General features: G+C 44.6%; 1 protein-coding gene across 12 annotated transcripts in view; it reads left to right on the top strand.

Moving 5' to 3' along the window:
- Nucleotides 1-24,697, top strand: part of Spata6l (spermatogenesis associated 6-like) — a 53,571-nt gene that overhangs the window by 19,120 nt on the left and 9,754 nt on the right. For 2 of the 12 annotated variants that reach the window (XM_039084395.2, XM_039084414.2), the window contains 9 exons: nt 355-414; nt 1,236-1,316; nt 2,323-2,544; nt 5,061-5,163; nt 7,738-7,772; nt 8,446-8,633; nt 17,195-17,279; nt 18,268-18,369; nt 22,177-22,356. In XM_039084395.2, coding sequence (XP_038940323.1) covers nt 355-414; nt 1,236-1,316; nt 2,323-2,544; nt 5,061-5,163; nt 7,738-7,772; nt 8,446-8,633; nt 17,195-17,279; nt 18,268-18,357 — 864 coding nt within the window. In that variant the 3' untranslated portion in view covers nt 18,358-18,369; nt 22,177-22,356. Of the gene's footprint in view, nt 1-354; nt 415-1,235; nt 1,317-2,322; nt 2,545-5,060; nt 5,164-7,737; nt 7,773-8,445; nt 8,634-17,194; nt 17,280-18,267; nt 18,370-22,176; nt 22,357-24,697 lie in introns of those variants that run through there. The other 10 variants (XM_008760342.4, XM_006231237.5, XR_005489004.2 and 7 more) reach the window with 9 other exon arrangements.

The raw sequence follows: 24,697 nt of genomic DNA, 5'->3' as shown, positions 1-24,697 counted from the left end.
TCACGCTTGGCATATCTTGTTCTGTCAGCTGTAATCCAGGAAGGGACTGCCCTTTCCTCTGCCATCCAGTGGAGGGGCATGTGCTGTACACCAGGAATGTACCTGGGCTCACGGAGCTGGTGGGTAGAGCAGGACTTCTTAGGCTTCACCTTTATGTCCTTAGCCACAAACATGGTGCTAATTCTCTTAGATTTTTTTTTTCAGTTCACTCTTCCCGGTTTTTATTACGACTGTAGAAAATGAGAATGAACTAGTTGTAGTCAGTCAAACTCTCTCTTATCATTCAGTAACAATCAGATTTTTTTTCTTAATTATTTCTTTCTTCCTTTCTTTTTTTTTTCTTTTTCTTTTCAGTTTTTAGAGAGAGGGATTCCCTGTGTAGCCCTGGCTGTTCTAGAATTCCTCTGTAGCCAGGTGGGTCTTGAAGTCACAGATGCGCCTGTCTCTGTCTCCTGAGCGCTGGAACTAAAGGTGGACACTGCCACCACCCAGCTCCCCCCCCTGTATTTCTATACATTATTATTTTACTCCATTTTAAATCTCATCAGTCATTTAGATGATAAAGCACCACACCAAAGTAGACATCTAGTAGTTAAGAATAGGCATGATGAATAGAAATGCTTGATATAAATGTGCCAAGGCAAGTAGATAGGGAAGGAGACCCTCTACCTGCCTCCCTCCTTACGAATTTCTTTTTCATGATCCCATATTTTAGATAGAGTAGAAAATAGCATAGACACTATTACCCAGATGCCTCCAGTGACCAGCTCTGCTCTGCCGGCCTGTGTCCAAGATCATTCTTGCCCAAATGGAAATCGTATTAGGACCCACTTCCCAGGATCGTGTTAGGAGTATGCTTTGTGGACTTAAACCTCAGCCTAGTATAGAGTATACATTATGAAGGTGTTTAGCCCCGTGGTTCTCTAATGCCCTTTAGTACCTCATGTTGTGGTGACCCTCAACTATAAGGTTATTTCATCGCTCCTTCATAACTGCAATTTTGCTACTGTTACGAATCACTATGTAAATATCTGATATTCGATCCCTTAACCCACAGGTCGAGAACCGCTGGCTTAGCTCCTGCTTTATTTTCTGTTTTTTTTAAAAAAATGTATTCTGAGTATGCTGGCTACAGGACACTTGGGTTCTTGGCGGTTCTCCAGTGAAGAGGAGATGGGCAAGCGGATTGTTTCCAGTGATTTTATTTGCTTCTCTTTATGCTGCCTTATTTTTAGGGCATTGCTCCCAAACTAGAGTTTTCTACAAGGACAGCCATCCTAGAGTGTGTGTTCCCGTGTAAAAACAGATTTCTTTGGGTAAGTATGATCAAGAGGGCTGTGATAGAATTGGCAGGAGCCCTCACCTCCTGCCCCAATATGAAGACTGTTAATCTGAAGTCGGCTTGCTAAGTTTCAATGAAACTGAATAGACAGTAACCTTGGCAGTTTGTGTTCGGTTGGTTTTGTGTTCAGACCATTTGCTTGGACGGCACATTAGAATATGTCTGCTTTGTGTTCAGAATGGTGATCTTCAAGGAGAGGCTGATGGTTAAGTGACAGGGTCAAAACCAGAATATGAGGCCACTAGCTACCCCCCCCCCCCACATCACAGACACACGGAGTCCTTGTTAAGGTGGGATTTCAACAAAGATGCTTGTTGAGTCACTGTGACAGCTAGCTTTAATTTTTAAAACCATTTTAAGCTGGTTGGGAGGGCAGACATCCATAATCCCCGCACTTGGGGGACTGAGGTGGGAACTTACTTTTGCGTTGAAGGGCAAGTCTGGGCTACACGGTGAGACCCTGACTCTAAACAGCCTCCCTAAACTCTTAGAAATGCTTTCATTGTATTGTACAGACAGCAATGTGACCTGAAGGGACCCATGTCCATCCACGCTTCTCCCTGTCTATAATCTGCCTGTGCTTGGAGGATGTTGGTGTGTAGCTGCTGTTTTCAAAATTTCCCCTAATACATATAAGCCTCCCCGTTATTATTTAAAACATGTGATTTTAGTAAGTTACCCACACTAATTATGTTAAACTAAATGGTAGATTAAATAGAGAAATACCTTTCTTTAAATTCGGTTCAGTCTTCTGTCCTAGTTTTTAAATGTTCAACTAATTCCAGTTATAGTTGTGACTGAATTATCTTTTTAATTCAATCAAAAGAATATTTTTGGCTGGAGGCATAGCTCAGGGCAGAGTGCCTTCCAAGCATACTCAAGGCCTTAGGCTTGCTTCCCAGCACTGGAAAAACAAAATGAAACAGAACAAACCTTTGTTTGTTTGTTTGTTTGTTTGTTTGTTTGTTTTCTGCTCTCAGGAAGAAAGGTGTAAATTGCAACAGTCTTTCTCAAAACTGAACGGACCGGCAAACAACAGGAAAAAGAAGCCAAAGGAGAAAAATTCTGACCAGCTCTCCAAAGGCACACCATTTTGGGGACCCTCCCCACAACGACTCCATCTCCACCGGCCCACACAGAGGAACCCTGGAAAGAGCTTCCGGTTTCTGGGAGAAAGGAAGCCTCCATTTGTGGTTAGACATGTGAGCTTAAAGTAATTCTTTTTTCGGAGTAACTTCCTGCATGAGGATGTGGAGAAGAGTGGGAGAGAGAGTTGTTGAGCCATGCAAACTCGTGGGCAGTAGTAACTGAAGAGGGAATTCAATGAATAATAGCTGTCATTCAATTATGCTCATTTTCCAGGATTATTGTTAGGAGATGTCTATAAACACATTTCAGAAGAGAACTTGCTCAGTAAATGTCCATCAGCCCATTTTAAAAATTTGAACATTATTAATAGAGTGTGACATCCATAGATGATATGATAACTCACTGTTACTCAGAAGAAGGTGAGCTGGCAGGAACTGAAGGTGTCCATCCAAGGCTGGTAGATAAAGGGCATCAATTCAAACGGAAACTCCATCGCTTACATATAAGAAACACTTCAAGTGAGATTGGTGCTCAGTAGCCAAATGTTGAGCAGGGGCAGGATTTCAGCATGGGGAGGTAGGAAGGAAGCAATAACTGGCCTGACCTCACTGGCTTCACTTAGAAACTCTCTGAGCCTTCACCAGAAACAGTGGGCACCAGCAGTCACTGTAGTCTTTGTTGTCTTGAAAGATTGTCTTAAATTACTGTATTATAAAATAGAGGCATCCAAGATGAGTTTACACATTGGCTCATCAATGTAATAAAAAGAAAATTTAGGGGCTGGGGATTTAGCTCAGTGGTAGAGCGCTTACCTAGGAAGCGTAAGGCCCTGGGTTCGGTCCCCAGCTCCGAAAAAAAGAACCAAAAAAAAAAAAAAAATCTGAAGTCAAGTGTGGTGATGTGCCATTGTGGTGTCTGCACTTGGGAGGCTAAGGCAGGAGGATCACCATGAGTTTGAGGGTATAGCTTGGATTACATAGTATGTCCAGGAAAACACACACACACACACACACACACACACACACACACACACACACACACACACATATACACACACCAGAAACAAATCATTAATTTGATTAATTTTCTTCAGTTTTTGTATACATAGCCTTTATGTTTTCCACGAAACTGTAGTTATATTGTTATATGGATACATTCGCGTTATGTTTTTTGTTATTTAATGTTCTTTGTGATCTCCACCCCCAAATTCCAGTTAGTGACCATCTTCAGAATGTTGTGATTGATAAAATGCTAAATTAATATATTGACTTAAAATCACTAGAGATGATGACTATGCATCTGACGGAGGCTGTGAATTGGGCTCAGTCTCAGTCAAGGTGCTGATGAGTGGTTGTATGTAGTTTGCTTGTAGGTAGATTGAGCGTTCTGGCTAGAAAATATGGACTGGCTAATCTACAAATAAGAACTATTCATAAACACGGAAATATTATATGGCTGGTTTCTTTATGGTGATCTTGGTAAAGATGCCTAGCAAAATGTAGCAACCTGTCATTCAACATGGCATCATAGAAGTATCGATAGCTTGACATTTTTTGACAATGTAGCTTATTCTATTCCATATAAATGGTTATAAAATGCAGTCTCTGACACGGTGGATTAATTAATCATAAAAACATGGCTAGATTTCTTAGGGAATGAAAATGTGGCATTTTCATTGTTTAACGAATCATTACAGTTTTTATTATATGTTTAGCTGTTACATAGGTCATTTTACATACTTGATTACCTAGATTTCCTGACCATATGTGAGACATTAAAGCTTAGAGAACTGTGTCTGAAGAGGTGGCTCACCAGTTAAGAGCATTGGCTGTCATCCCGAGGGCACAGGTTCAATTCCCAGCACCCACCCAGCAGCTCCTGTTCATAACTCCAGTTCCAGGGCCTCTGATGTCCTCTTCTGGCTTCTTTGGGCTCCAGCACACATGTGGTACATGGACATACGTGCAAACAAAACACTCATACACCTTTAAAATTTTTAAGTTAGAAAACTCCCATCATTCTATTTCTTGACATGCAGTGAAAATCAGCATTGTAGCCTGCCTCACTGGAAAAAAAAAGCCAAAAATTTCAAAGTCTAGCTTTATGCTATAGAAGAATCACCTTTTTGGGTATTTTGATCTCCTTTCGAAGATCATGTTTACCAACTTTGTTTTAGGAAAATGTGGTTGGTCACTTTAATAGAGTGGTTAGTGCTGTTGTGTTTCAAAAGAATCTAGACAGCAGACTGGAAGGGACTCTGGTCAATCTCTTGATTTCTGGAATACTCTGTCCAGTTGAAAGATTTCCATGCTGGATTGGCTCATACCTGTAGTCACAATATGAAGGAGACAGAAGCTTTGGGCTCTGTCTTTTCATCATTACCAGTTATGAGCATGTATCTGCGTCTAACTTCCAACTTCAGTTCTCTGTGCTCACAATTAACACACGCCCTCATATCTAGCCTCAGTGGAGATGGTGGACAGTTTCTTCTGTGGCGTAAACATAGCATACTTGGAGACTGTGATTTTCCAAGATTCTCTTTGACTGAGGTAGAAAGGCATCGTGGGTAATAAGAAGATAATCCAAGCGACTGTAGGTGAGGAAACTTACATGTTTCCTTCACTTTCAGGTGGACAGTGGAAACCCCTTTGGTGAAAATAATTTGGAGCACCATTCACAGAAGTCCAGAAGAAAACCTAAGTTTATAAACTTTGATCTTGCAAAGAAAAGAGGTACCTGAGCTCCTTGTTACTGACATTCCCCAGTGAACACTGCTGCGTTCCACTAAGCACTAAGCATCTTTCACTCTGAGGAACTATAGGTTACACAGGAAGCTGTGGGCTTGATTCTCAAGGTCTCTCTAGCTGTGATGGTCCCATGGGGCAGGAGAACTAAGAATCAGTTTGCTCTTAAGTTGTCCCAAATGCTTGAAGGGGACCGAGCTGTAGGTTGTGACTTGCCACTTGTGGCTACAGCCCCTGGCTAGGCTGGCAAAGCAGACAACAGCTTGTCTTCCTGTAAACTCTGCAAGGCAGCCCTGACAGTTAGCAAATAGGTTTTGTTTTGCAGTTTTTTCTGAGGGGAAGGAACAAGAGATTCATGGTGGTCATGACATTGCTGACCAGATCCTGTGTTAGTGAGGAGGGAACCAGCTCTCTGAAGCAGTTAGGTTAAGGTAGCTGCCTTCAGTACTGTGGATTTCAGGATTGAATGCATTTGTAAATGATACGGGGGGCTTTAAAAAGCTTTGGTTGACTTGGGTGATGGCTACTCATGTTTAGCAAGTTTGAAACTGAAGTTGAGTAATTGTGAAATGCAGTACACCGGCAGAGAAGTCACTATTAGAATAGTAATGTTACGACATGCCACCATTAGACCAGTAATGTTATGATGTGTTGTGGTAGCTTTTGTTAGACTATGGGAGAGTGAGGCTGAGAGGAATAAATCACGTGTTAGTGTAATTACAAATGCAGGCCCTAATTGGAAGTTTTCATAAAAGGTCCTGAAGGGATCTCTGTCCCCCATTGAGGTTCTACACATTGATTGACAATGACTAGAATGTGTGAGTCTGTCCCTAGTGAAGGTCATGGCAGCTTGCCTGGAGTTTAAGTCTAAACAGGGCTGGGGATGGTCCCCTCTGTTACCTCCTGGTAGGCCTGACTTACAATGTCCTCACGCCAGAGTTCCCTGTGTTAGACTTAATGGTTAGTTCCTTTAAGGGCCCACAGAGGGTTTTATGCTAACGCAGGCCAAAGTTCTAAGAACAGAGTGACTGATCACCACTGAGCACAGACAGGGTGTGGGGTCGAGAGGGGAAGTGCTTCATCAGTCTGAGATTTAATTTAAGCCCTGCAATTGAAGGTCACCGGTGTAGCCTGTAAAAGTGGTGCCATCTTCCCTGTCATACTGAACACAAGCAGCAGCAAATGTCCTCTCCTGAAAGAGAAGGTCGAGCTCGATGGTGACTTGCATCTGATGGTGCCCACACCACGCTTGTCCTGGCCTTTGCCTTTTCTTGACCCTGGCAGGGGAGGAAGTTTACAGAGGTTACAGTGTGAGCACAAGTCACACATCAAGCTGTTAGCAGAGCTACAACCTGCATCCGTTCAGATCTCTGGAGTCAGATCCTGGAATCCCCATGGCTTGTCAAGCTATCCCTGTGTTTTGGCCACCTCCAGGCCTGTGGGGGCAGAAAGCCATGCCTCCGAACTCTCGATGGTGCCATTGTGGGGCCTGAGTCCTTTTCTCACAAGCTTCTGGGTGGTTCTCACACTGTTGGGTTACGGATTGCCCTTTGAGAAACAAGGGGTTAAAGGCAGACCAGATGCTGATGCAGTTCTGACCTCACCGCATAGGGCAGGGTCAGAACCCAAGGGGTTCCTCTGCCTCAGGACTGTTTGGTACCAATAACTGCAAGGGACTTGACTGATTCCCTGCTCAGCTTAAGATGGCAGTGGGGGGGGGGGGAGTTCCAGGACCATGAGCATACACAGAGATGAGAGTGCTCAGATAGGGAACCTGTCAGTCTTTTAAAAATCTTTTATTTCCTTCTGATTGCAACTGGTGGTGTAAGGCGAACAAGGAGTTCAGAGAATGTTTTGTCATTAAACCTGGGATGGGTGGGTGGGGCATCCACTTGCTTTTTGTTTTTCTCCATATGTGTTTATTTTCAGAATTAAAAAAATTTTTTTTAGTGCTGCCACATTTGGCTTTGTTTTGGAACTAGGGTCCCATCCGCGTTAAGCCATGACTTCCCTTTCTAATCATCCTTGCCATTCACTAGCGTGAGGTCCACCTATCTCTCACAGGCATTTAGGGTAATGGTGGTGATTTGTGGTTTAGATGCATTGCACTGTAGCCATTGGCTCGACTTTATATTCATGTTTACCTTGAACAAGACTCCTCAAGAGCCAAAACCCAGCAAGGACTCATGGGGCAGAGCACAGAAATGTTTTATTAGACCCATGTTGCCTTCTCCAAAGCTCTGCGCATCAGAGTGAATATGTTTTCCTTCTTTAGGTCACTATGTAAGGCTCTTGAACTTCTGATGTCCCCCACCCCCTTTCCAGCTGTACGGTCACTGAAAATACAGCTTGACTGTGGACCCCAGGAAGACAGACAGGTCCTACAGAATCGCAGTGCCCGAGGGAGACTCAGTTGTATCTCGGAACTTACAAGGGAGCACTTAAGTTCTTTTGCCGTTCATTTATGGTCTACGCTCTTGTTTCTGCCATGGATGAACGTGCAAGCGGTTTTATGGCTAACTGGGAATAACGAGTTTCTCACCTTATTCCTCTTTCTTCTAGCGTTTTCTCTTGACAGTCTCGAGGCAAACATAAAGGTATGTTTATCGGCAATATCCGTAGATGATTTGTTTCCAGTATCTGTGTCAGGTCCCAGGCAGTTAGCGGGGAGAACGTGTCCCTAGCTGTGCTGCTCATGTCAGGGCAGCATAGCTGACATAGGGTTTATACAGACTGGTACTCAGGCTCTACTGTCTGCTCCACTGTGGGGTTCACTGGCTTGCTCCCCCTTCTTCCATTCATGGATCCATTACCAAGGAAGGGTTTATACAGGGCGATTCTTACTTTATCACCAGTGACTCATTGTTGCCCTTCTCCATAAACGTGGCCTCGAGCTTCATCCGTTTGCTAAGCTGAAAGCTCGTGCGCTATACACTGAAGGAGATGTATGTGGGAGAAAATAAGTACATGCTGTGTTGCATATGTACAGCACGGACACACTTTGTTTAAAAATCAGATCTTTCCCAGAATCCGAAAGTCTGTGTCCTCGGAGATCAAAGTTCCAAGTGTGAGTTCAGTTTTGCCCTGGTAACATGCAGAGCCTTTTGACTGTGTATGCCTGGCCTGGATTCTGGCCCCTTGCACGAGGTCCCTGGTCTCATACTGTTATCTTACCTCAGTTTCTCTTCCTTGTCCTAGCCTGCCCTTAGCTATTATTAGGCAACTCAAACCCCAAACTGCCAGTGAAGAATAATGCATGTTGTCACTCAGGTTGTCAGAGAGCCGGACGAGCGGATTGTCTTAAGGAGTCAGTCACCGCCACCTCTAAATTCAGGCCATTTCAGAAAGCCCTTGCTCAATCACCAAGGGGATGTCGATTTCCACCCGGAAACTACAGTTACCACCTCTCAGCTTTCCAGCCCTCCCAGCCCTCTGGATCACTCTCTTCTCCAAGAAAGGTCAGCAGCCAGTGCCTGTTCCCTTGCCTGAGGAGTCTCAGGTTCTGTCAGGAAGAAGCCTGTGTACTCTCTCAGATGGTTTCGCTGGAGTATCCAATTAATGGATGTGATCATCCCTTTTGGAATCTGCACAAAAAAATACCATTAGCCTCTTCTCTTCCCTTGGGAAAAAGTGTTTAAGGATCCCTGGTGTAGGTTTGGTGGCGTAGCTCAATGATAGAGCATTTGTCTAGCATTCGTGAGACCCTAGGTTCAATCCTCAGTGCTGTCAAAAAGAAAAGTCAAACTGAACTGGCACTGTAAACGGCAGCAACAACAACAACAAAAGAAAGAAAGGAAAGGAAAAGAAAAACAGGCCAGAGAGATGGCCCAGGGGATAAAAGTACACACCTGCTGCACAAGCTTGAGGGCCTGAGTTCAGAACCCCAGCACCCACAGACAAGTGCCAGACGCGTGGTCCCACTGGTGGAGATGGGTTGGGTTGAAGACAGAGACCAGCCCACTAAACAAACCAACCACGCACGCAGGCACGCGTGCACATGCACATGTACACACCCCAAACACAAAACAAAATCGGACGCTGGGTATAAGCAGTCTGCAAAACTAACAATATTTCTCTACCCATTGTTTTCTGTCATAGATTTTAAAACTGAAGTTTTTAGTTTTTCAATATGAAAGTATTCGCTAGGCATCTTAGAACCAGCAGAAAGGAGACGGGGAATCATCTGTGTTCCTCCCCTCCAGTCAACAGTAAACATCACGGATGTGCTTATTTAGTTTGCACAGGCATAGTTTCTTGGTTCGTTTACAAGCCTGCAAAGAGTGAAAGCATTTGCATACGCCTCTGTCTAGAGTGCTGAGGCAGGGATCTATATTTGTCAGTCAGCATCCCAAATATGATAACTACACACTTAGCGTGCCTGAGTCTACCAGGATTAGCCAAAGCCCCATCTATGTTTTAGGTAGAATGGCACTCAGGTGGACCAGCAGAGGGGTCAGTTACCTTCACTCCATGGAAGTCCCCCCAAGAAAACCAGACAGCGGCTTTAAAAGAAACACATGAGGTCAGCTCTTCTCTGCTTTGTTAGTGATGAGCATTAGACATTCCCTCCACCAGAAACACCACTGCTGCCCACAGAGGCACCCACATTAAACAGCCCCTGAATGGCCCTTGAAACTTAATAGGAATTATACTTGAGTTTAAGGTGGTATAAGAAAGTCACAATCATTTTTTTAGTACTCTTTTTTTTTTCAGAAATGGTAGCACAGCTATATTAAAATGTTAAACTATTTAAGGAAATTAGATCAAACATTTTAGTAAGCTAATAATGTATGGTCAATTTTTTGATTATTTACTGTGTTGGAAAGTGGTATAACGGATTTTAAAATACCGGGTTTGCCGGGCTCAGACAGTCAGAGAGTCACAATTATCCCTGTTCCAGGGTCTAGTCTCTTCCCCTTCTGGTTTGTGCTTTCCCGGGGTTGACAATGAGGGGACATTGTTCAGCATTCAGAGACCTAGAACATGGGAACTGGCGGGGACCTCGAGATGTGGTCTCCAGTGACACTTGTCTCTTAAGTGATGTGTGATCTCAGCAGTATTCCACCTTGAAATCTGTTTCATCGTGAGGATGACTTTGACGATCAAAGACCCATCTCCCTCCAGCCACAGTTCCTCTGCTGCAGGAACTGAGGTAGCCAAGGCTTCCTAACTCCCAGAATTAGAACAACAGGCTTTTCTGACCCTAAAATACATGCGAACTTCTTGGGCAGCTATTGTAACAATCACGACACAGCTCTCCTTTGTAGGGACTCACAAACTAGACAGGAAGGTTGACATAATCCCATTCTGCTCAACATGACACAGATCATGGTATGCTCACAACAGCAGTCCAATACAAGGGGGTGGGGGACAGAAGTTAATTCCCACAGAGAGCTGAGGGACCCTGTTGCTTCTGAACATGTCAGATGGCATCTGCATTTATGTATCCATTCAGCTCCCCTTAGATGAGTGTCTTCAGGTAACTGGCCAGCTGATCCTTAGTTTTGGCTTAAGTAAAAATTACCTCATGTTTACTGAGTCAAACAGAATCAATTGGGATTGGACATTGAGTGTGAGAGTGTGTTAGGATTAATAACCTGTTTACCGTGCCTGGAATGGAGACTAACTTAACACCTGACACGTTTCTCCCATTCTCTGACATCTCTGACAACTTGCAACACAGGACAGAGTAAAAATACATGTGCATACTCATGTATACACACAGGCGCGCACGCGCGCGCACACACACACACACACACACACACACACACACACACACACACATGCACACATGCATGCATGCATACCCACACAGTGATTTCCACGAGACAGAAATTTACAGATACTTCTGGAGGATAAACGAGGAGAATGGCTTCTTCATTGGGCCCTGAACAAGATTGGTTCATGGCTGAGTCAGTGGAGGGTTGGGGATGGGAGGTAAGAAGACAGAGGCTTTGTCAATTTCCACCGTGCCATGAGTTTTTGGGGAACTGTTGGGTCCCAGGGTCCAGGATCTGAGGATAACTGGAACTACAGTGCAGACTTAAAAGGCAGAAGAGAGTTCCAGAATGTTCAGTCAGTGGAGGCAGGGCAGGGAACATAGGAAGTGAGAGGGCATTCAGCTATCTCAGATGAGGCAGCAAATTCAGTGTGCCCAGTCATTCTAAATAGGTGACTTTGGACTTAACTGGACCATGCATATGAGAGTAAGGCCATTGTCCTCAGTGACAAAGAATTGTGACCACAGAAAGGCCATCATCCAGGTGGCTTATGACTGTCTCGGCTTTCATTCCCAAGGTGCTGCATTGTGGGAAAGCCCGATTCTAGGGTAAGTCAGGTTAGTTGGCCACCTTTCCACTCATGGAGTGGCCTTAAATGCTATCTTTTAAAGAAAGTTGTTTTCACACAATAATATATGCTGGCAAGGACATGGGGAGGAGCCCTGTGTTCACCGATGGCTGTGCCTTGCATGTGCTCTCGGGGGAGATTCCACTGCCCCCTTCACCCCCTTCACAAGTTTGGCTGATCACTAAGGCAGACATCTGGAACCTTGGTGGCTCTAGCACCTTGTCCTTTCCTTTCTGACTGTTCTTTCACTGCAGTCAGCCGGACCAGCCCCTCACAAGGATGCATGCAAAGCCTCTTTTGAGATGCTGTCAGCTGAACACCGGAGGCAGGCAATGCTTGGTTTGCAGGGATGAGGGGGCCCAAGGGCATTGAAAGGTTTTTAAGATAACAAAGTAATGGATCTCATTATGACATTTTCATATACATTTTGTTCTTCTTGTACCAGACTCCCCCACCCCTACCCCCTCTAACTCCTTGCTGGTCCCCTTCCTTACCCAACAACACCCCTCATGCTCTTGTCACATGTCCCCCACTACCCTCCTCCCAGCAGCTGCCCTAAGCTCTCTTCCTACATGATTTCTATCCTGGTTAGTGTTATCGTTGCTGGGATGAAACACCAAGACCAAAGCAACTTGGGGAGGGAAGGGTTTATTTGGCTTATAGTAGCAAATCACTGCTCACCAGTGAAAGAAGTCAGGACAGGAACTCAAACAGGGCAGGAACCTGGAGGCAGGAGCTGATGCAGAGGCCACGGAGAGGTGCTGCTTACTGGCTTGGTTGGTTGGTGGTTGCTTCCTTCCTTCCTTCCTTCCTTCCTTCCTTCCTTCCTTCCTTCCTTCAATAGAATCAAGGCTCACCAGGCCAGGGATGGCATTGCTCACAATGGGCTGGGCCCTCCCCGATCAATCACTAATTAAGAAAATACCCTACAGGCTTACTTGCAGCCTGGTCTTATGAAGGCATTTTTAAAATTGAGGTTCCCTCCTCTCAGATGACTTTAGCCTGTGTCTAATTCACATAAAAACTAGCTAGCAGAATTCCCTTTCTAGTTTTATGACCTACATGAGAGAGAAAAAAAACATATAGTATTTGTCTTTGTGAATCTGACTTTGATGTAATTATTTTCAATTCCATTTTTCTGCAGATGTCTGGATTTTCTTTTTTTCTTTTTTTGTTTTTGTTGTGTTGTTTTGAAACAGGGTTTCTCTGTGTAACCTCAGAACTCACTCTGTAGACCAGGCTGGCCTTGAACTTAAGAGATCTGCATGTTTCTGCCTCTCAAGTGCTGGGATTAAAGGCATGTGATACCACCACCCATCTCAGGACTTTATTTTCTTTATGGCAGAATAAACCCCTTTGTGAATATTTCTACATGTGTATTGGTACACATACTTACCACACATGCACCCATTCATCTGCTGATGGGCACAGAGGCTGGCTCCATTTCCTAGCTGTTGTAAACACCACAGCAATGAATGTGGATGTGCAGATATCCCTGTGGTATGCTGACTTAGAAGACTCCAAGGAGTGGGGTAGTTGTGTCTTACAGCAGTCCTACTTTTGGTTTTTGAGAGACTGCACACTGATCCCCATGGTGGCTACATCAGCTCCCACTCCCACCATGGACGAGTGAAGGGCTCCTCCTCCCGTGTCCTTGGCACCGTGTGTTCTCGCTTGTTCCCTTGATGAGGGCTGCTGCTGTGGAATGGTAGGATTGGCCCTCAAAGCTGTTCATTGGCCTTTCCCTGATGGCTTAGAATGCTGGAATTCTTTTTCAATCATTTATTGTCCATTTGTATTTCTTTGAGAACCATATTCAGTTTGCCAGGCCATTTATTAACTGGATGCTTTTTTATTTATTTATTTTATTTTAGTTCTTATGTACTCTACATATTCATCTCTTGTCTGAGGTATTGGTAGCAAATTTTTTTCTCTCATCCTGTATGTAGTCAGCCCAATGGTTTAAAAGTTAACTTTTTATATGTTTAATATAATTCCCATTCCTCCCTATAACCCCTGCCATGTTCTCCCCACTCTTACCCATAGATATAGATGTGTCTACTGGGGCTGGGCTCCTCACCATCCACTGATCTTTTCATCATGTCCAACTGTGGTTTTTGGTGATGGTATCTATTTTCTGTAGAGAGAAGCCTCTCTGATGAAGGACGATAGCTATACTTATCTGTGGTTATAAGGATAAGATCTGCAATGCAGTTAAAGAATTATGCTGTTCTAGTGTGAGGCCCGAGTTGAACCTCTTCCAGGACCTCTTGAATGAGACTCAGGGAGGCAGTGATTTGATGCAAAAGCAAGAGGAGTTTAATTCAGGGGAGATGACGCTGAGCAGACTCTAACAAGGAGTTCTATACCTTGCAAACGATTGGGGCAGAATTCAAACAATGGTAACTAGGCAGGGTACCATTGATGGGACGAAGTGACCTTCAAGCTGACTCGTGGTCAGTGGACTGTTCTGGACTCTCTGGGGGTGGGGGAAGTTGGGAGCGAAGGGGAGGTTGGTTGGGAGTTACAGATGGCTTTGTTTGACAGTTTGGCTTGCAGTTGCTCTGGGAACTAACTACTCCCTGGAAGGGAGGGGTCTTTGTGCTTGGAGGTTTGCAGTGGAACTTTCCCACTGGCCTTAGATTGATCCCAACTGTGGCTCTTTCACTACAGAGTGAAAATAGTAGATTCTCTTCTAATATTCATAACTGTGTTACCCAAGCTAGGTTTCTAGTACTAGCCACGATTTCCCTTCCATTGGGTAGATTTTAACTCCACTTAGATAGCTGCTGGTTACTGCCAACATGTGTGTACCACTAACACACTCTTGTAGACATTTTGCTATGCTGGTCTTTGTTGTGGTTTATAGGTATCATAGCTGGGTAGGACTAATAATTGGTTACCTCCCTTCACAGCTTGCATAGGACTTTTTAGGATACCATGTAAACTAGACTTCAGTGAGGATGCTTTCACACCAGTTCAAATTATCCAAATCCCGTATCCTAAATGTTCAAAGTCTTCAGCAATAGGGTCTTACCATCAACCCCCGAGCAACATCAATGGCTTATATTGTTTTGGGAGTCATTTGGACTATTCTGACCAACCACTCGAAAGGAAGTTTCTCATGCCTGGTACAGTTGGTTAATATACTGTTCTTGTAGGGAGTATTGTCTGCCTAAGTCGTACAACTTCATTTAAGTTGTACCACTCTCTTTCTGTCTCTCTTTGTCTGCCTGTCTGTCTGTCTGTCTGTCTGTCTGTCTCTCACACACATATTGTGTGTAATTATTTTAGGAAATATAAAACAATATGATTCCTTGAGGCTTCATCAGACAACATTGAGGCTTTTTATCCCTCCTTCTTCCCTTTCTGTATTGACCTCCTCCCTCTTTCCAGTAAGAGCCCTCTTCCCACTTCCCCCTTTCCCCTTCATATCACCTGTATATATTCATCTCTCAATTCCGTACCTCCCACAGTACCTTATAACTTACTGGGTTCTGCAGTTACTCATGTTTGCATACTCACATCTGGAGATTGGAAGCCTCTGATAAGAGAGAACATGTGTACAATGTTTGCCTTTCTGGGTCTGGGTTCCTTTTCCAGTGCTATCCATGTATCTGAAAATCTCATGATTTCATCTTTTCATTACAGCTGAATAGTATTCCTTGGTGTATGTATACTACGTTTCCCTTACTCCTTCATCTCTTGCTATTGTGAATGGGGTGGAAATGCACATTGCTGAGCAAATGTCTCTGGAGTAGGTACCAAATCCTTTGAGCCTATGACAACGGTATTTCTGGGTCATATGGTAGACTGAATTGTAGGTTTTTCAGCCCAAGATTTTAATGGAAGATGCACAAAGCCTTTTGAACACCAGAGTGAAGAATGTAGTCTCAAAGGAAAGAGGGGCTGGCCCTGCTTCCCATCTCCTCCCTCTGCAGCATGTCACCTGCCTTTACAGTTCTTGTCTGTGATGAGGAGAATCACAGAGAAGGGGAGTGGCATGGCTCATTTCTTGTATGCAATCATAGTACTTTAAAGGCCGATGTGTCCATCTGGTGGCTGTTTTAAAGTCTTGCTGTATTTCTCATAAGATTCTTAGGGAGAGCAGAAATTAGGTCTACAACATTTTCTGAAACACAGCTGTGCATTGTGGGTACAGGCACTTGCTGCCTGTTGCTTTCCTGGGTCAATAGTAGACTCAGTCCTACTCTGGGCCTTATATTCTTAGGAACCACTGAGCATGCTGGCTTCAGAGAGGGATGTGAAGGGAGAATGATGGGAGTGCAGTGTACACAGGCAAAGATGCCTGGGGTCATTGGCATAGTGGTCCCATCAACTACTCAAGGCTTCCAGAGTCTGCTGATGGACAGTTATCTGGTCTCGATGTCCTTGTTAACATCTTAGATTCTCATGACATTCTAGGGCTTCTCACACATTCACAGAGAGAAGGATTTTACCTGAATTGCTAAAATTCTTTGAACATTTTTAGGTAATTTGTGTCTGTATTTTTCATCGTCAAGTTTCTGTGTGTGCTTTTAGTTTCGTGACCTCAGAATTTAGGATTTGATACTCAACCAGTATGAATGAATTCACTACCCAAGCAATATCGTTTCTTAAAGATTTGTTTTATGGGCCCAAGCGTATGTCTATGCATCATGTGCAATCATGTTCCTGTGGAGGGCAGAAATGGATCCCCTGACACTGGAGTTAAAGGTGGTTGTGAGGGAGAAGGTGTGGGTGCTAGGAACTGAACCTAGGTTCTCAGTAAGAGCAGTAAATGTTCTTAACTACTCCAGCTCTTCAAACAATACTCTTTAAACCTGGCTGTTGTACTCAATACCTACTGTGAGCTGAAATGAATATTATTTTTGCTTGTTTCGAGACAGGGGTTCTGCTCTATAGCCCGGGCTAGCCTCGAACTCATGATCCTTCTATCTTAGGGCTAGGATTACACACTTAAGTTGAGATGAGATATTAACCAGATATTAACCAGAGTCTCAGCCTGGGTTTTAGTCTATGGGACACATTAACCAGAAGGGGCCAGTGTGCACTGTCAGAAGTGTTGTGAAATGAACACCACACAGGTCAGCTGGCCTTTATAGGGTGGGCTCAGCTCCAGAAGGACTCCTGGAGAAATCATCAATGGAGTTCATTCAAGGTGAGTGGTTGGGAGTTAAGAAGAGTGGGGACTTGGGTCAGAAGGCTGCAGTATTCTGCACAGAGGAATCTGGGAATCTGCGGCAGGGAGAAAGCTCAGTGTATAAGAAGCTGAAAGACATTATCAGGTTTGTGCTTATGTTTGGGTTCTAGTGGCCAAATGTTGATGAGATGTAAAACAAAGTCTTTGTGGCAGGAGACAATTGAGATTAAGTCTGTAAAATACAATTTGAGGGTAAAGAAGCAGGGTTTGCTCATTAGCAAATTTCCTAAGAACTAATGAAGTCCACAGAAGAGCTGGTCATAGGCAGTCACCAAGCGCAGCACTTTTTTACTGTGTTGTTGCTGGCATTCCCACTTTCCTCTCATGTAGGTTGGTTGCCAGCATTAAAATGATGGGTGTGCCTTTTAGTTTCTAGTTAAGCTTTAATCCATATTTTTAAGTACTCTCTAGGTCAGCATCCTTTTTCATAGCTGCATAATGCTCCACTTCATTTACTCTGTTGGGCAGGTTCCAGCCTTGTTCTGCATCCATGTGGCAGAAGATCCAGGAGAGGGCATGCAGTCTTCTGACACCCAACAGAGCTCACCCAAAGGTTAGGTGTTCTGGAAAAACTAGATCCTTGCTGATAAATGTGGGAACTGGAATTTGAAGTCCAATGAGGGAAGCAGATATTAGTGAAATAATCATAGAAACAATATGAAACTGTGACACGTGCCTGGGAAAGAACATGGTATCATGGGTCTGACCAGGTGGGTATCTGGTGGTTGGGAATCTGAGCGAGCTCCCAAAGGAAGGGACAGAGGAATTAATGTGAGCACAGCACGCATTAGGCAGAGGTCCTGGGAGCAGTCCAATGAGGAGACTCTGCATACTCTCCTCATACTCTGTCCCACCCCACAGAGGAAGTACTTGTGTGAGAGTCAATGGGGGGGGGGCGTGATCTGGAAGAGATAGCTTCTAGGGTTTAATATGGTGTTTTGGGGCTACTGATGTTTTCTGTGAACATAGGGAGCACTTCTGATCTATGGTAGTTGTGCCTGGGACTCGATGCTTCCTGCAGACGTGCAGCTTGGTGATCTTGAGCTGGATTTAAAGGCATTCCAGGGACGTGACAAAAGGACCTTCAGCTGCTAGAGCTGACCATGCCACATGGTCTAGCCTATACCTGACTAGGAGGGTGGCGCTTGTTAATGCATGGGTCATGATACCCATGGGAGTAGTCGGTTTCTTTTCTTCTTCTCTGAAGAGCTCTGGCTTAATCATATTTCCCAACCAAAAGAAAATTTGTCTCCTTAAGATGGAAAGAAGGAAGGAAACACACACATACACACATACACATATACACACACATGCACACATACATGCACACACATACACACACATGCACGCACACATACACACATGTGTGAGCTCACATACATAAACACATGCACACACACACACACACACACACACACATACCACACATTCATCCCAATTTGTAGGACACATAGAGGCTGTACACCGAAGGCCATATGCCTGGTATTACCAATCTTTATTACATCTTAGGTAATGCAATTGCTGGGTATGTTTTGTCATAGGAAGATTCTATCTCTGAAACAAATTCCATCCATGAAAGACCAAGCTACCTTCTGAGGAAACACTTGCTGCGAGAGCACAGATATTTTTAACTACTACCTCATGTAAGTCAGCAGCTTAAATACTGTTTGCTACTGTGGTTTGCTAAAAGCAATTTCCATCTCCTGCTGTCCCTGAAGTAACTAGGAAGTGTGGAGGAAGTGGGGAGGAACTCTGAGGATGCCCCCACTCCCGACCCCTGCTCAATGGAACACTGACAGCAGCGACCGGCCAGTTCTCACAATCCTTGGCCCACACCTCCCTCCCTCTTTATTTAGGAGACCCTTGGGCTCCTTGACCACAACCTCTGTCTTGCCTTGGGTCTCCACATGCCACCTGGACTACCACTTCCTGACTCAAATTTGTCCTTACCTCCCTAACTCTCTGTGACTCTGCTATTGTAACACGTACTCTGCATGTTTCTTTATGAAGTAGACACAATGTATTGTTGTTTAAAATCAACCTTTTATAGGAGAAGGTAACCCAGTATTTAGCTCACTCTAGAGAAAGCCAATCACACACTGGCTTCGGTCCTGAGCAAGGCCCTGCCTTCCCACACTAACCCCACTACTGTCCTTATATCTGTTAACCCTTCAGAGTAGTTGTTACCAAGTGCACTTGTGTGTGAATGTTGAAGGAGGTGCTGAGGCAGGTCTAGAATGATGAAGTATGGTATGGTATATGGCCATCATTTTCTGAATATTCTTAGCTTCCCTTCTTAATCAATACCTGCATAATAACTGTGTTTTCTTCAAAAGTGGCATGCTTGCCTGTGAGCTGCAAGTTGGACTTCTGTGGCTGGGACCGAGGTCGGTAGCTTGGGTTCGGCTATCCTGTTCTCAGCTCCCCACTCTTCCTTTGCATTCCCAGCATAGGGTCAAGAGTTGGCCAAGTGCATCCCATGCACTAAATGAATCACTGTTTAGTTCTGACAACAACCCATGAGGATGGTGCTTTTACTAAGCTCTGCTTCTGAAGGTAGCGAGGCCAGATACCTTGCTCAAAGCTACACGGTTAGTCAATGGCATAGCCAACGGCAGGGCCGAGACTAGGATTGGTAGGAGTCCTTGGTGCACAGTAGGCCTGAGATCATGCTCGGAACTGCCATGCTCTTTTGCTAGAGTATGACAGAAGAATGCAGAGGAGTGGCTGCTCTTGTTCATGGCATCCCTTTGGTACCCAGGCAGTAGGTGGTCCCTGCCTTTAAACATTTGCGAGAGAGTGATCGTGCTGTGTCTTGTGGCCATCAGAAGGAGTGGGCCTTTTTAAACAATGAAGGAGAGTGAGATGACCCTGCTAGATTTGTCCCCAAGTCAGGCTCCTGAAAGTCTGGCTTGAGGATCATCTATGCTTCAGGGCACAAACAGCCTTGCCCCGGGGGCTGGCCAGGATCTCTGCCTTCAGTACAGAGGAAGGAGGACATCTTGATAATTGCCCGTCCTGTATGTAGGCTTTACTTTAGAACGTTCTGCTCGGAAGATTAAAGGGTAGATTTAGGCCACTTAATCTCTTGTTGCAGGACTCTCTATGCCTTCATTAAGTTGTTACATGGAACAAAGCACACATAATCACCAAATGCCAAATTACTGTGAGTTTATATGTGGGTAAAATCAAGTTACAGAAAGCTGATATCTGGATGCTGATATGAGGGGCTAGGGAGGAAGACGCCCACCCCTCTTATCCCCTCCACTAATAACCTCCCACCCCTCTTATCCCCTCCCCTAATAACCTCCCACCCCTCTTATCCCCTCCCCTAATAACCTCCCACCCCTCTTATCCCCTCCCCTAATAACCTCCCACCCCTCTTATCCCCTCCCCTAATAACCTCCCACCCCTCTTATCCCCTCCCCTAATAACCTCCCACCCCTCTAACCCCTTCCCCTCATTGCCAAGTCTGTTTTGAAAAATGGGTTCCTTTCATAACAGGATTCCCCACACAAGGTTTGGAAGAGACTCCTAGGCCTTTCCCTGAAGTGCTCATTCTTCCTTTGATTGCTGTTGCTTCTTGGATCCCAGATCCCTGGTTGAGGGAAGGATCTCAAAGGACAGAACTAGGAAGGGTTTCCAGAGAAGGAAGAACTCCAAGCAAGGCAGAGCACTGACCAACTCAGAAACTAACTGGGCATTTATTATGAGTGACCCAGGAAACCTGGGGAGAAACTGAACAGGCAAGGTCAAGGAGCTGTGAGGGGAGAGCTGGAGCTCTCCATGGTCTGGGAAGAGAGATTCCAGAGGGGACCTGGCACACAGCAGAGCATCCTGGTCCTCCTTTGTGCCCCACTCCATTTTCCTGAGGATTCCCACTACAGACTCAGCCCTCATTCCTCTGCTGGTCCACATCTGCTCTTCCACTGTGGTCAGCTTACCCTGTGCAGGCTTCCCTGTGGTCAGATCCCCAGAAAAAGAGAAATGGAAAAAGATCCCTAGTCACAAAAATACCCAGGAATTTTGAACCCGAAGTAGGGATTCCTGCTGACTGTCCAGGCAGAGGTGGTGTGGAGAGGAGGCGGTTAGAAGGTGAAAGACGTTGATGTCTTTATCTGCTATGTCGGGACGTGGGGCTTGGGGCATAGGCCTGGTATACTTTAAAATGAGAACATTTTCTACCAAATATATATGGCCCTTTGAGCAAAGAGAAGAATCTCATAACCTCCCCATATCCCTCAGGAAACCCAGGTTTCTGTGCTTTGACCCTTAGTAAGCTAACGACCCTGTCTTGTGTCACGTATGAGAGTCCTCTGTGGGTCCAGTCCACTGAATACTTTTGGTCTCTCCATGTGCTCCCAGATTGAATCTGGAGGTGACCCTCAGTGGGAGGGAGCAAGATCCCACCTCACTGACATGCTTCTAAGTAGATGGTGGTCAAGGACCTCAAGTCAGAATTTCCTCAGACAGGGGAAAACTGTAGCCTCCTGCCTTTTGCAAAACGCAAGCATAATAAAAAGGAAGGGACAGCAAGAATAGAGAACGGTTACATTGAGTTGAAGTGCTGGGTCCTGGTCCTGGCAGAGCCCAGAGCCCCAGCTCCTGAGACAGCAGTGGCCATGGGGTTTAATCTCACCTATCATAGAGAACCCTTTATACCCATCATTACCTCAGCTAAAAGCAAACCAACCCTGCCTGACAGAGCCCAAACTCCATCACTTGCATTTCCCATTTGGATTTGGGCCCTGGCATCTGAGGGACCTGTCATTTGATGGTTTGTGGGGGACTGATGGATGGATGGGAGGATAATGCTGGAATGATACATGGTCTGTCTTCATCCTATAAACCCATGTCAGCATCCAAGAGATCACACAGGTTGGTGACTCTGCACCCAAGGTGCATAGCAGCAAACTCCCAGGCTACCCGCCTCCAGGAGCCTTAGTACTCTTACCTACGAGAAAGTACTAATCTCTATGGCTCTATTTAGCACCAGTTTAACCCTAGTGGTACCCAGCACTGGGAATGCTGTAGGAAATTTCTCTGTAGGAGATTATGTGGACTTCTAAGATGGACATCTCTACAGTAGACTTGAGTTTTGTGAGGAATCATGGGAATTCACAGAACAGTGAATTGAAGTGTGTTTGATACTCCCACTCAATGACATCCAGCAGGTTTGGACACATTTGCTGTGAACAGAGGACTTCATTAATTGCACCCACAGCATGGGGAGGGAGATGCTCTCAGTGTCAGGGCTCTGCTGCTATACAAAGAGGGCAAATGCTTCCCCTTATTCTCAACCGGAGACTCAGAGGAAGGGGCTCAGAGAACAGGCAGTTCCAAGGCTGAGCTGGATCTAAGCTTAAGATACTTTGTTTCTCTCCCTGGCTGCGCCAACTACTCACCTTTTTCTCAATGCCGCTTGTAGACGTGCTCTTTAAATTTCACAGGGGAACATGACTGAAGGATGCAGAGCTCGCTCATGGAGACACTGACACACGAACAGCATCTGCTGTTGTCTGGGTTGACTTACTGGTGCCTAGCCCTTGTTAATTCAAATCTTATACTCGGTCTTTTGTGCCCAAGGTAAGAATTATTGATTAAATTCTGTCTGGGACTCTCATTCACTTGTCGCCTGGAGAATTTGTGTCTTCCACTGTGTTTATTTTGAGCATGAAAAGTAGAAAACATAATAGAAGTCTACCAGAGGCTTTTCCATTTGCAAATCATTTTTAAAAATTGTAACAAACACATTAAAAATAAAAAATATTGTAACAAATATGTCTTCCGTGAGGCAGGGAGTTGATTATTTTGGGAGATAACCTGATAAGTCAACTGGGAAAAGACCATCAGCTTGGCTTTCTCTTTTTGATAAATCTGAGTTTGTGTTTCATTTTCTCGTGTTAAGCTCGAATAGCATCAAGTCCTTTATTAGAGCCCAAGAAAAAGAGTATTAACATCTCAAGAGTTCAGATCTCATTTTATCATTGAATTTTCTGAGATGAATTTGCAGGAGGGATTAATTTCTGCAGTTTAAATCATTCCCTCTCCCTGTCTCCCCTTGATAAATTCTTAATAAATATAGATCAGAAACAAAATCTTCTTGCAAGCATTTTTTTTTCTAAGAGAACTGCCTTTAAGTAAATAGATTCCACAGAGAGTGCCACCCAGGCAGGCTGCAGGAGCTTTAGGAAATGCTTAGGCAATCTGAGGGAGCAAGAAGAGGAAGGAAGGAGCTGGGAGGGGCTGTGGGCGTGTTGTCTTCCTTCCATCCCATCATGATTTTTGCCTCCTCCTCTGCCTCGTTTGCTGCAGTTTGAATGTTTGTGTCCCCTTGAATTCCTAACTTGAAAGGCGATAGCATTAGATGGAGCTTGTGTGTGTGTGTGTGTGTGTGTGTGTGTGTGTGTGTGTGTGTGTGTGTGTGTGTGTAAGATAGAGCCCTATGGACAAAACTGTAAAAAAGGTCCTGGGAGCTTGGTCCTTCCTAACACACATGAGGGTACACTCAGTGAGGGGAACCAAGCAGAGGCCTTTAACAGATTACAAATTTGCCATCACCTTAACTTTGGACTCTCCTGTGAGAGACAAATTTCTTTTCTTCCTTTTTTTTTTTAAATTGGATATTTTTTATTTACATTTCAAATGTTATGCCATTTTCCCTATTCCCTCCCCCTCCCCCTTCTTCTATAAGGGTGTTCCCCCTCCCCAAACACCCACCCCTTCCTGCCTCCCCACACTGACATTCCCCTACACTGGAGGTCCAGCCTTAGCAGGACCAAGGGCTTCTCCTCCCTTGGTGCTCAACAAGGCCATCGTCTGCTACATCTACAACTGGAGCCATGGGTCTGTCCATGTGTAGACTTTGGGTGGTGGTTTAGTCCCTGAGAGCTCTGGTTGGTTGGTATTGTTGTTCTTATGGGGCTGCAAAGCCCTTCATCTCCTTCAATCCTTTTTCTGATTCCTCCGATGAGAACCCTGTTCTCAGTTCAGTGGTTGGCTGCGCATTCACCTCTGTATTTGTCATGCTCTAGCAGAGCCTCTCAGGAGACAGCTATATCAGGCTCCTGTCAGCATGCACTTCTTAGCTTCATCAATCTTACCTAGTTTTGGCCACATATTGGGCAGGCTCTGAATGGCCATTCCTTCAGTCTCTGCTCCAAACTTTGTCTCCCTATCCCCTCCTATGAATATTTTTGTCCCCTCTTTTGAGAAGGAGTGAAGCATCAAATTTCTTTTGTTTATAAGTTACCTAGTTTATGGAGTTTTGTTTTACAAAATACACTGAAAACCTTTTAGTTTTTGTAAGATGCAACGAGAAACCAGGTTTGTTGTGGTGGCTTTTTTTTTTTTTCTGCAGAAATTGGTTTTCGAAAGTAAATTGAGAAATAAATAAATATTAAAACAATCAAACAAAAATAGTCCTGGATCAAAATAAAACAAAATCATTTACTGTTCTCTCAGAATTTCAGCCACATAAAGGTGCATTCCACCTTTGGAAGCAGAGTGTTTACATGAACCTCTAAACGTTCACAGTTGGTTATTTTGATGTGAATTTTAAGTAGTCATCAAAAATAAATGCTACTGCTGTGGGACAGTTCTCAGAAGAGGGCCACCTACATAACAATGGAAGCTCGTCAGCCCTAAAGAGCTGGCCTCTCATTTCAGTTGTTAAAATATAGGTGGACCCATTCAGTATTGGTTTTCTTATTTTTATTTTTCCTAATTGTGTGTCTGACTGGTTGTGGGCCCATGAGGGTAGGTGCCTGCAGGTGTCTATCCCCCTGTAGCTGGAGTACCTGGCAGTTGTGAGTGTGGGTGCTAGGAATCGAACCTGGGTCTTCTGCAAAACCATCGAGGGCTCTTAACTGCTCATCCGTCTCTCCAGTCTCTGGCTTTCCTTTCTTGGGAGGTAAAGGGGGAAGGTTTTGGGCATGACTTCTTCATTTAATAAGAATATAAATGCTCACT

The sequence above is a fragment of the Rattus norvegicus genome, chromosome 1 (genome assembly GCF_036323735.1).
Source record: "Rattus norvegicus strain BN/NHsdMcwi chromosome 1, GRCr8, whole genome shotgun sequence".
NCBI classification, from domain to species: domain Eukaryota; kingdom Metazoa; phylum Chordata; class Mammalia; order Rodentia; family Muridae; genus Rattus; species Rattus norvegicus.
The sequence above is the reverse complement of the archived record's forward strand: the minus strand, read 5'-3'. Positions and strand labels throughout refer to the sequence as shown.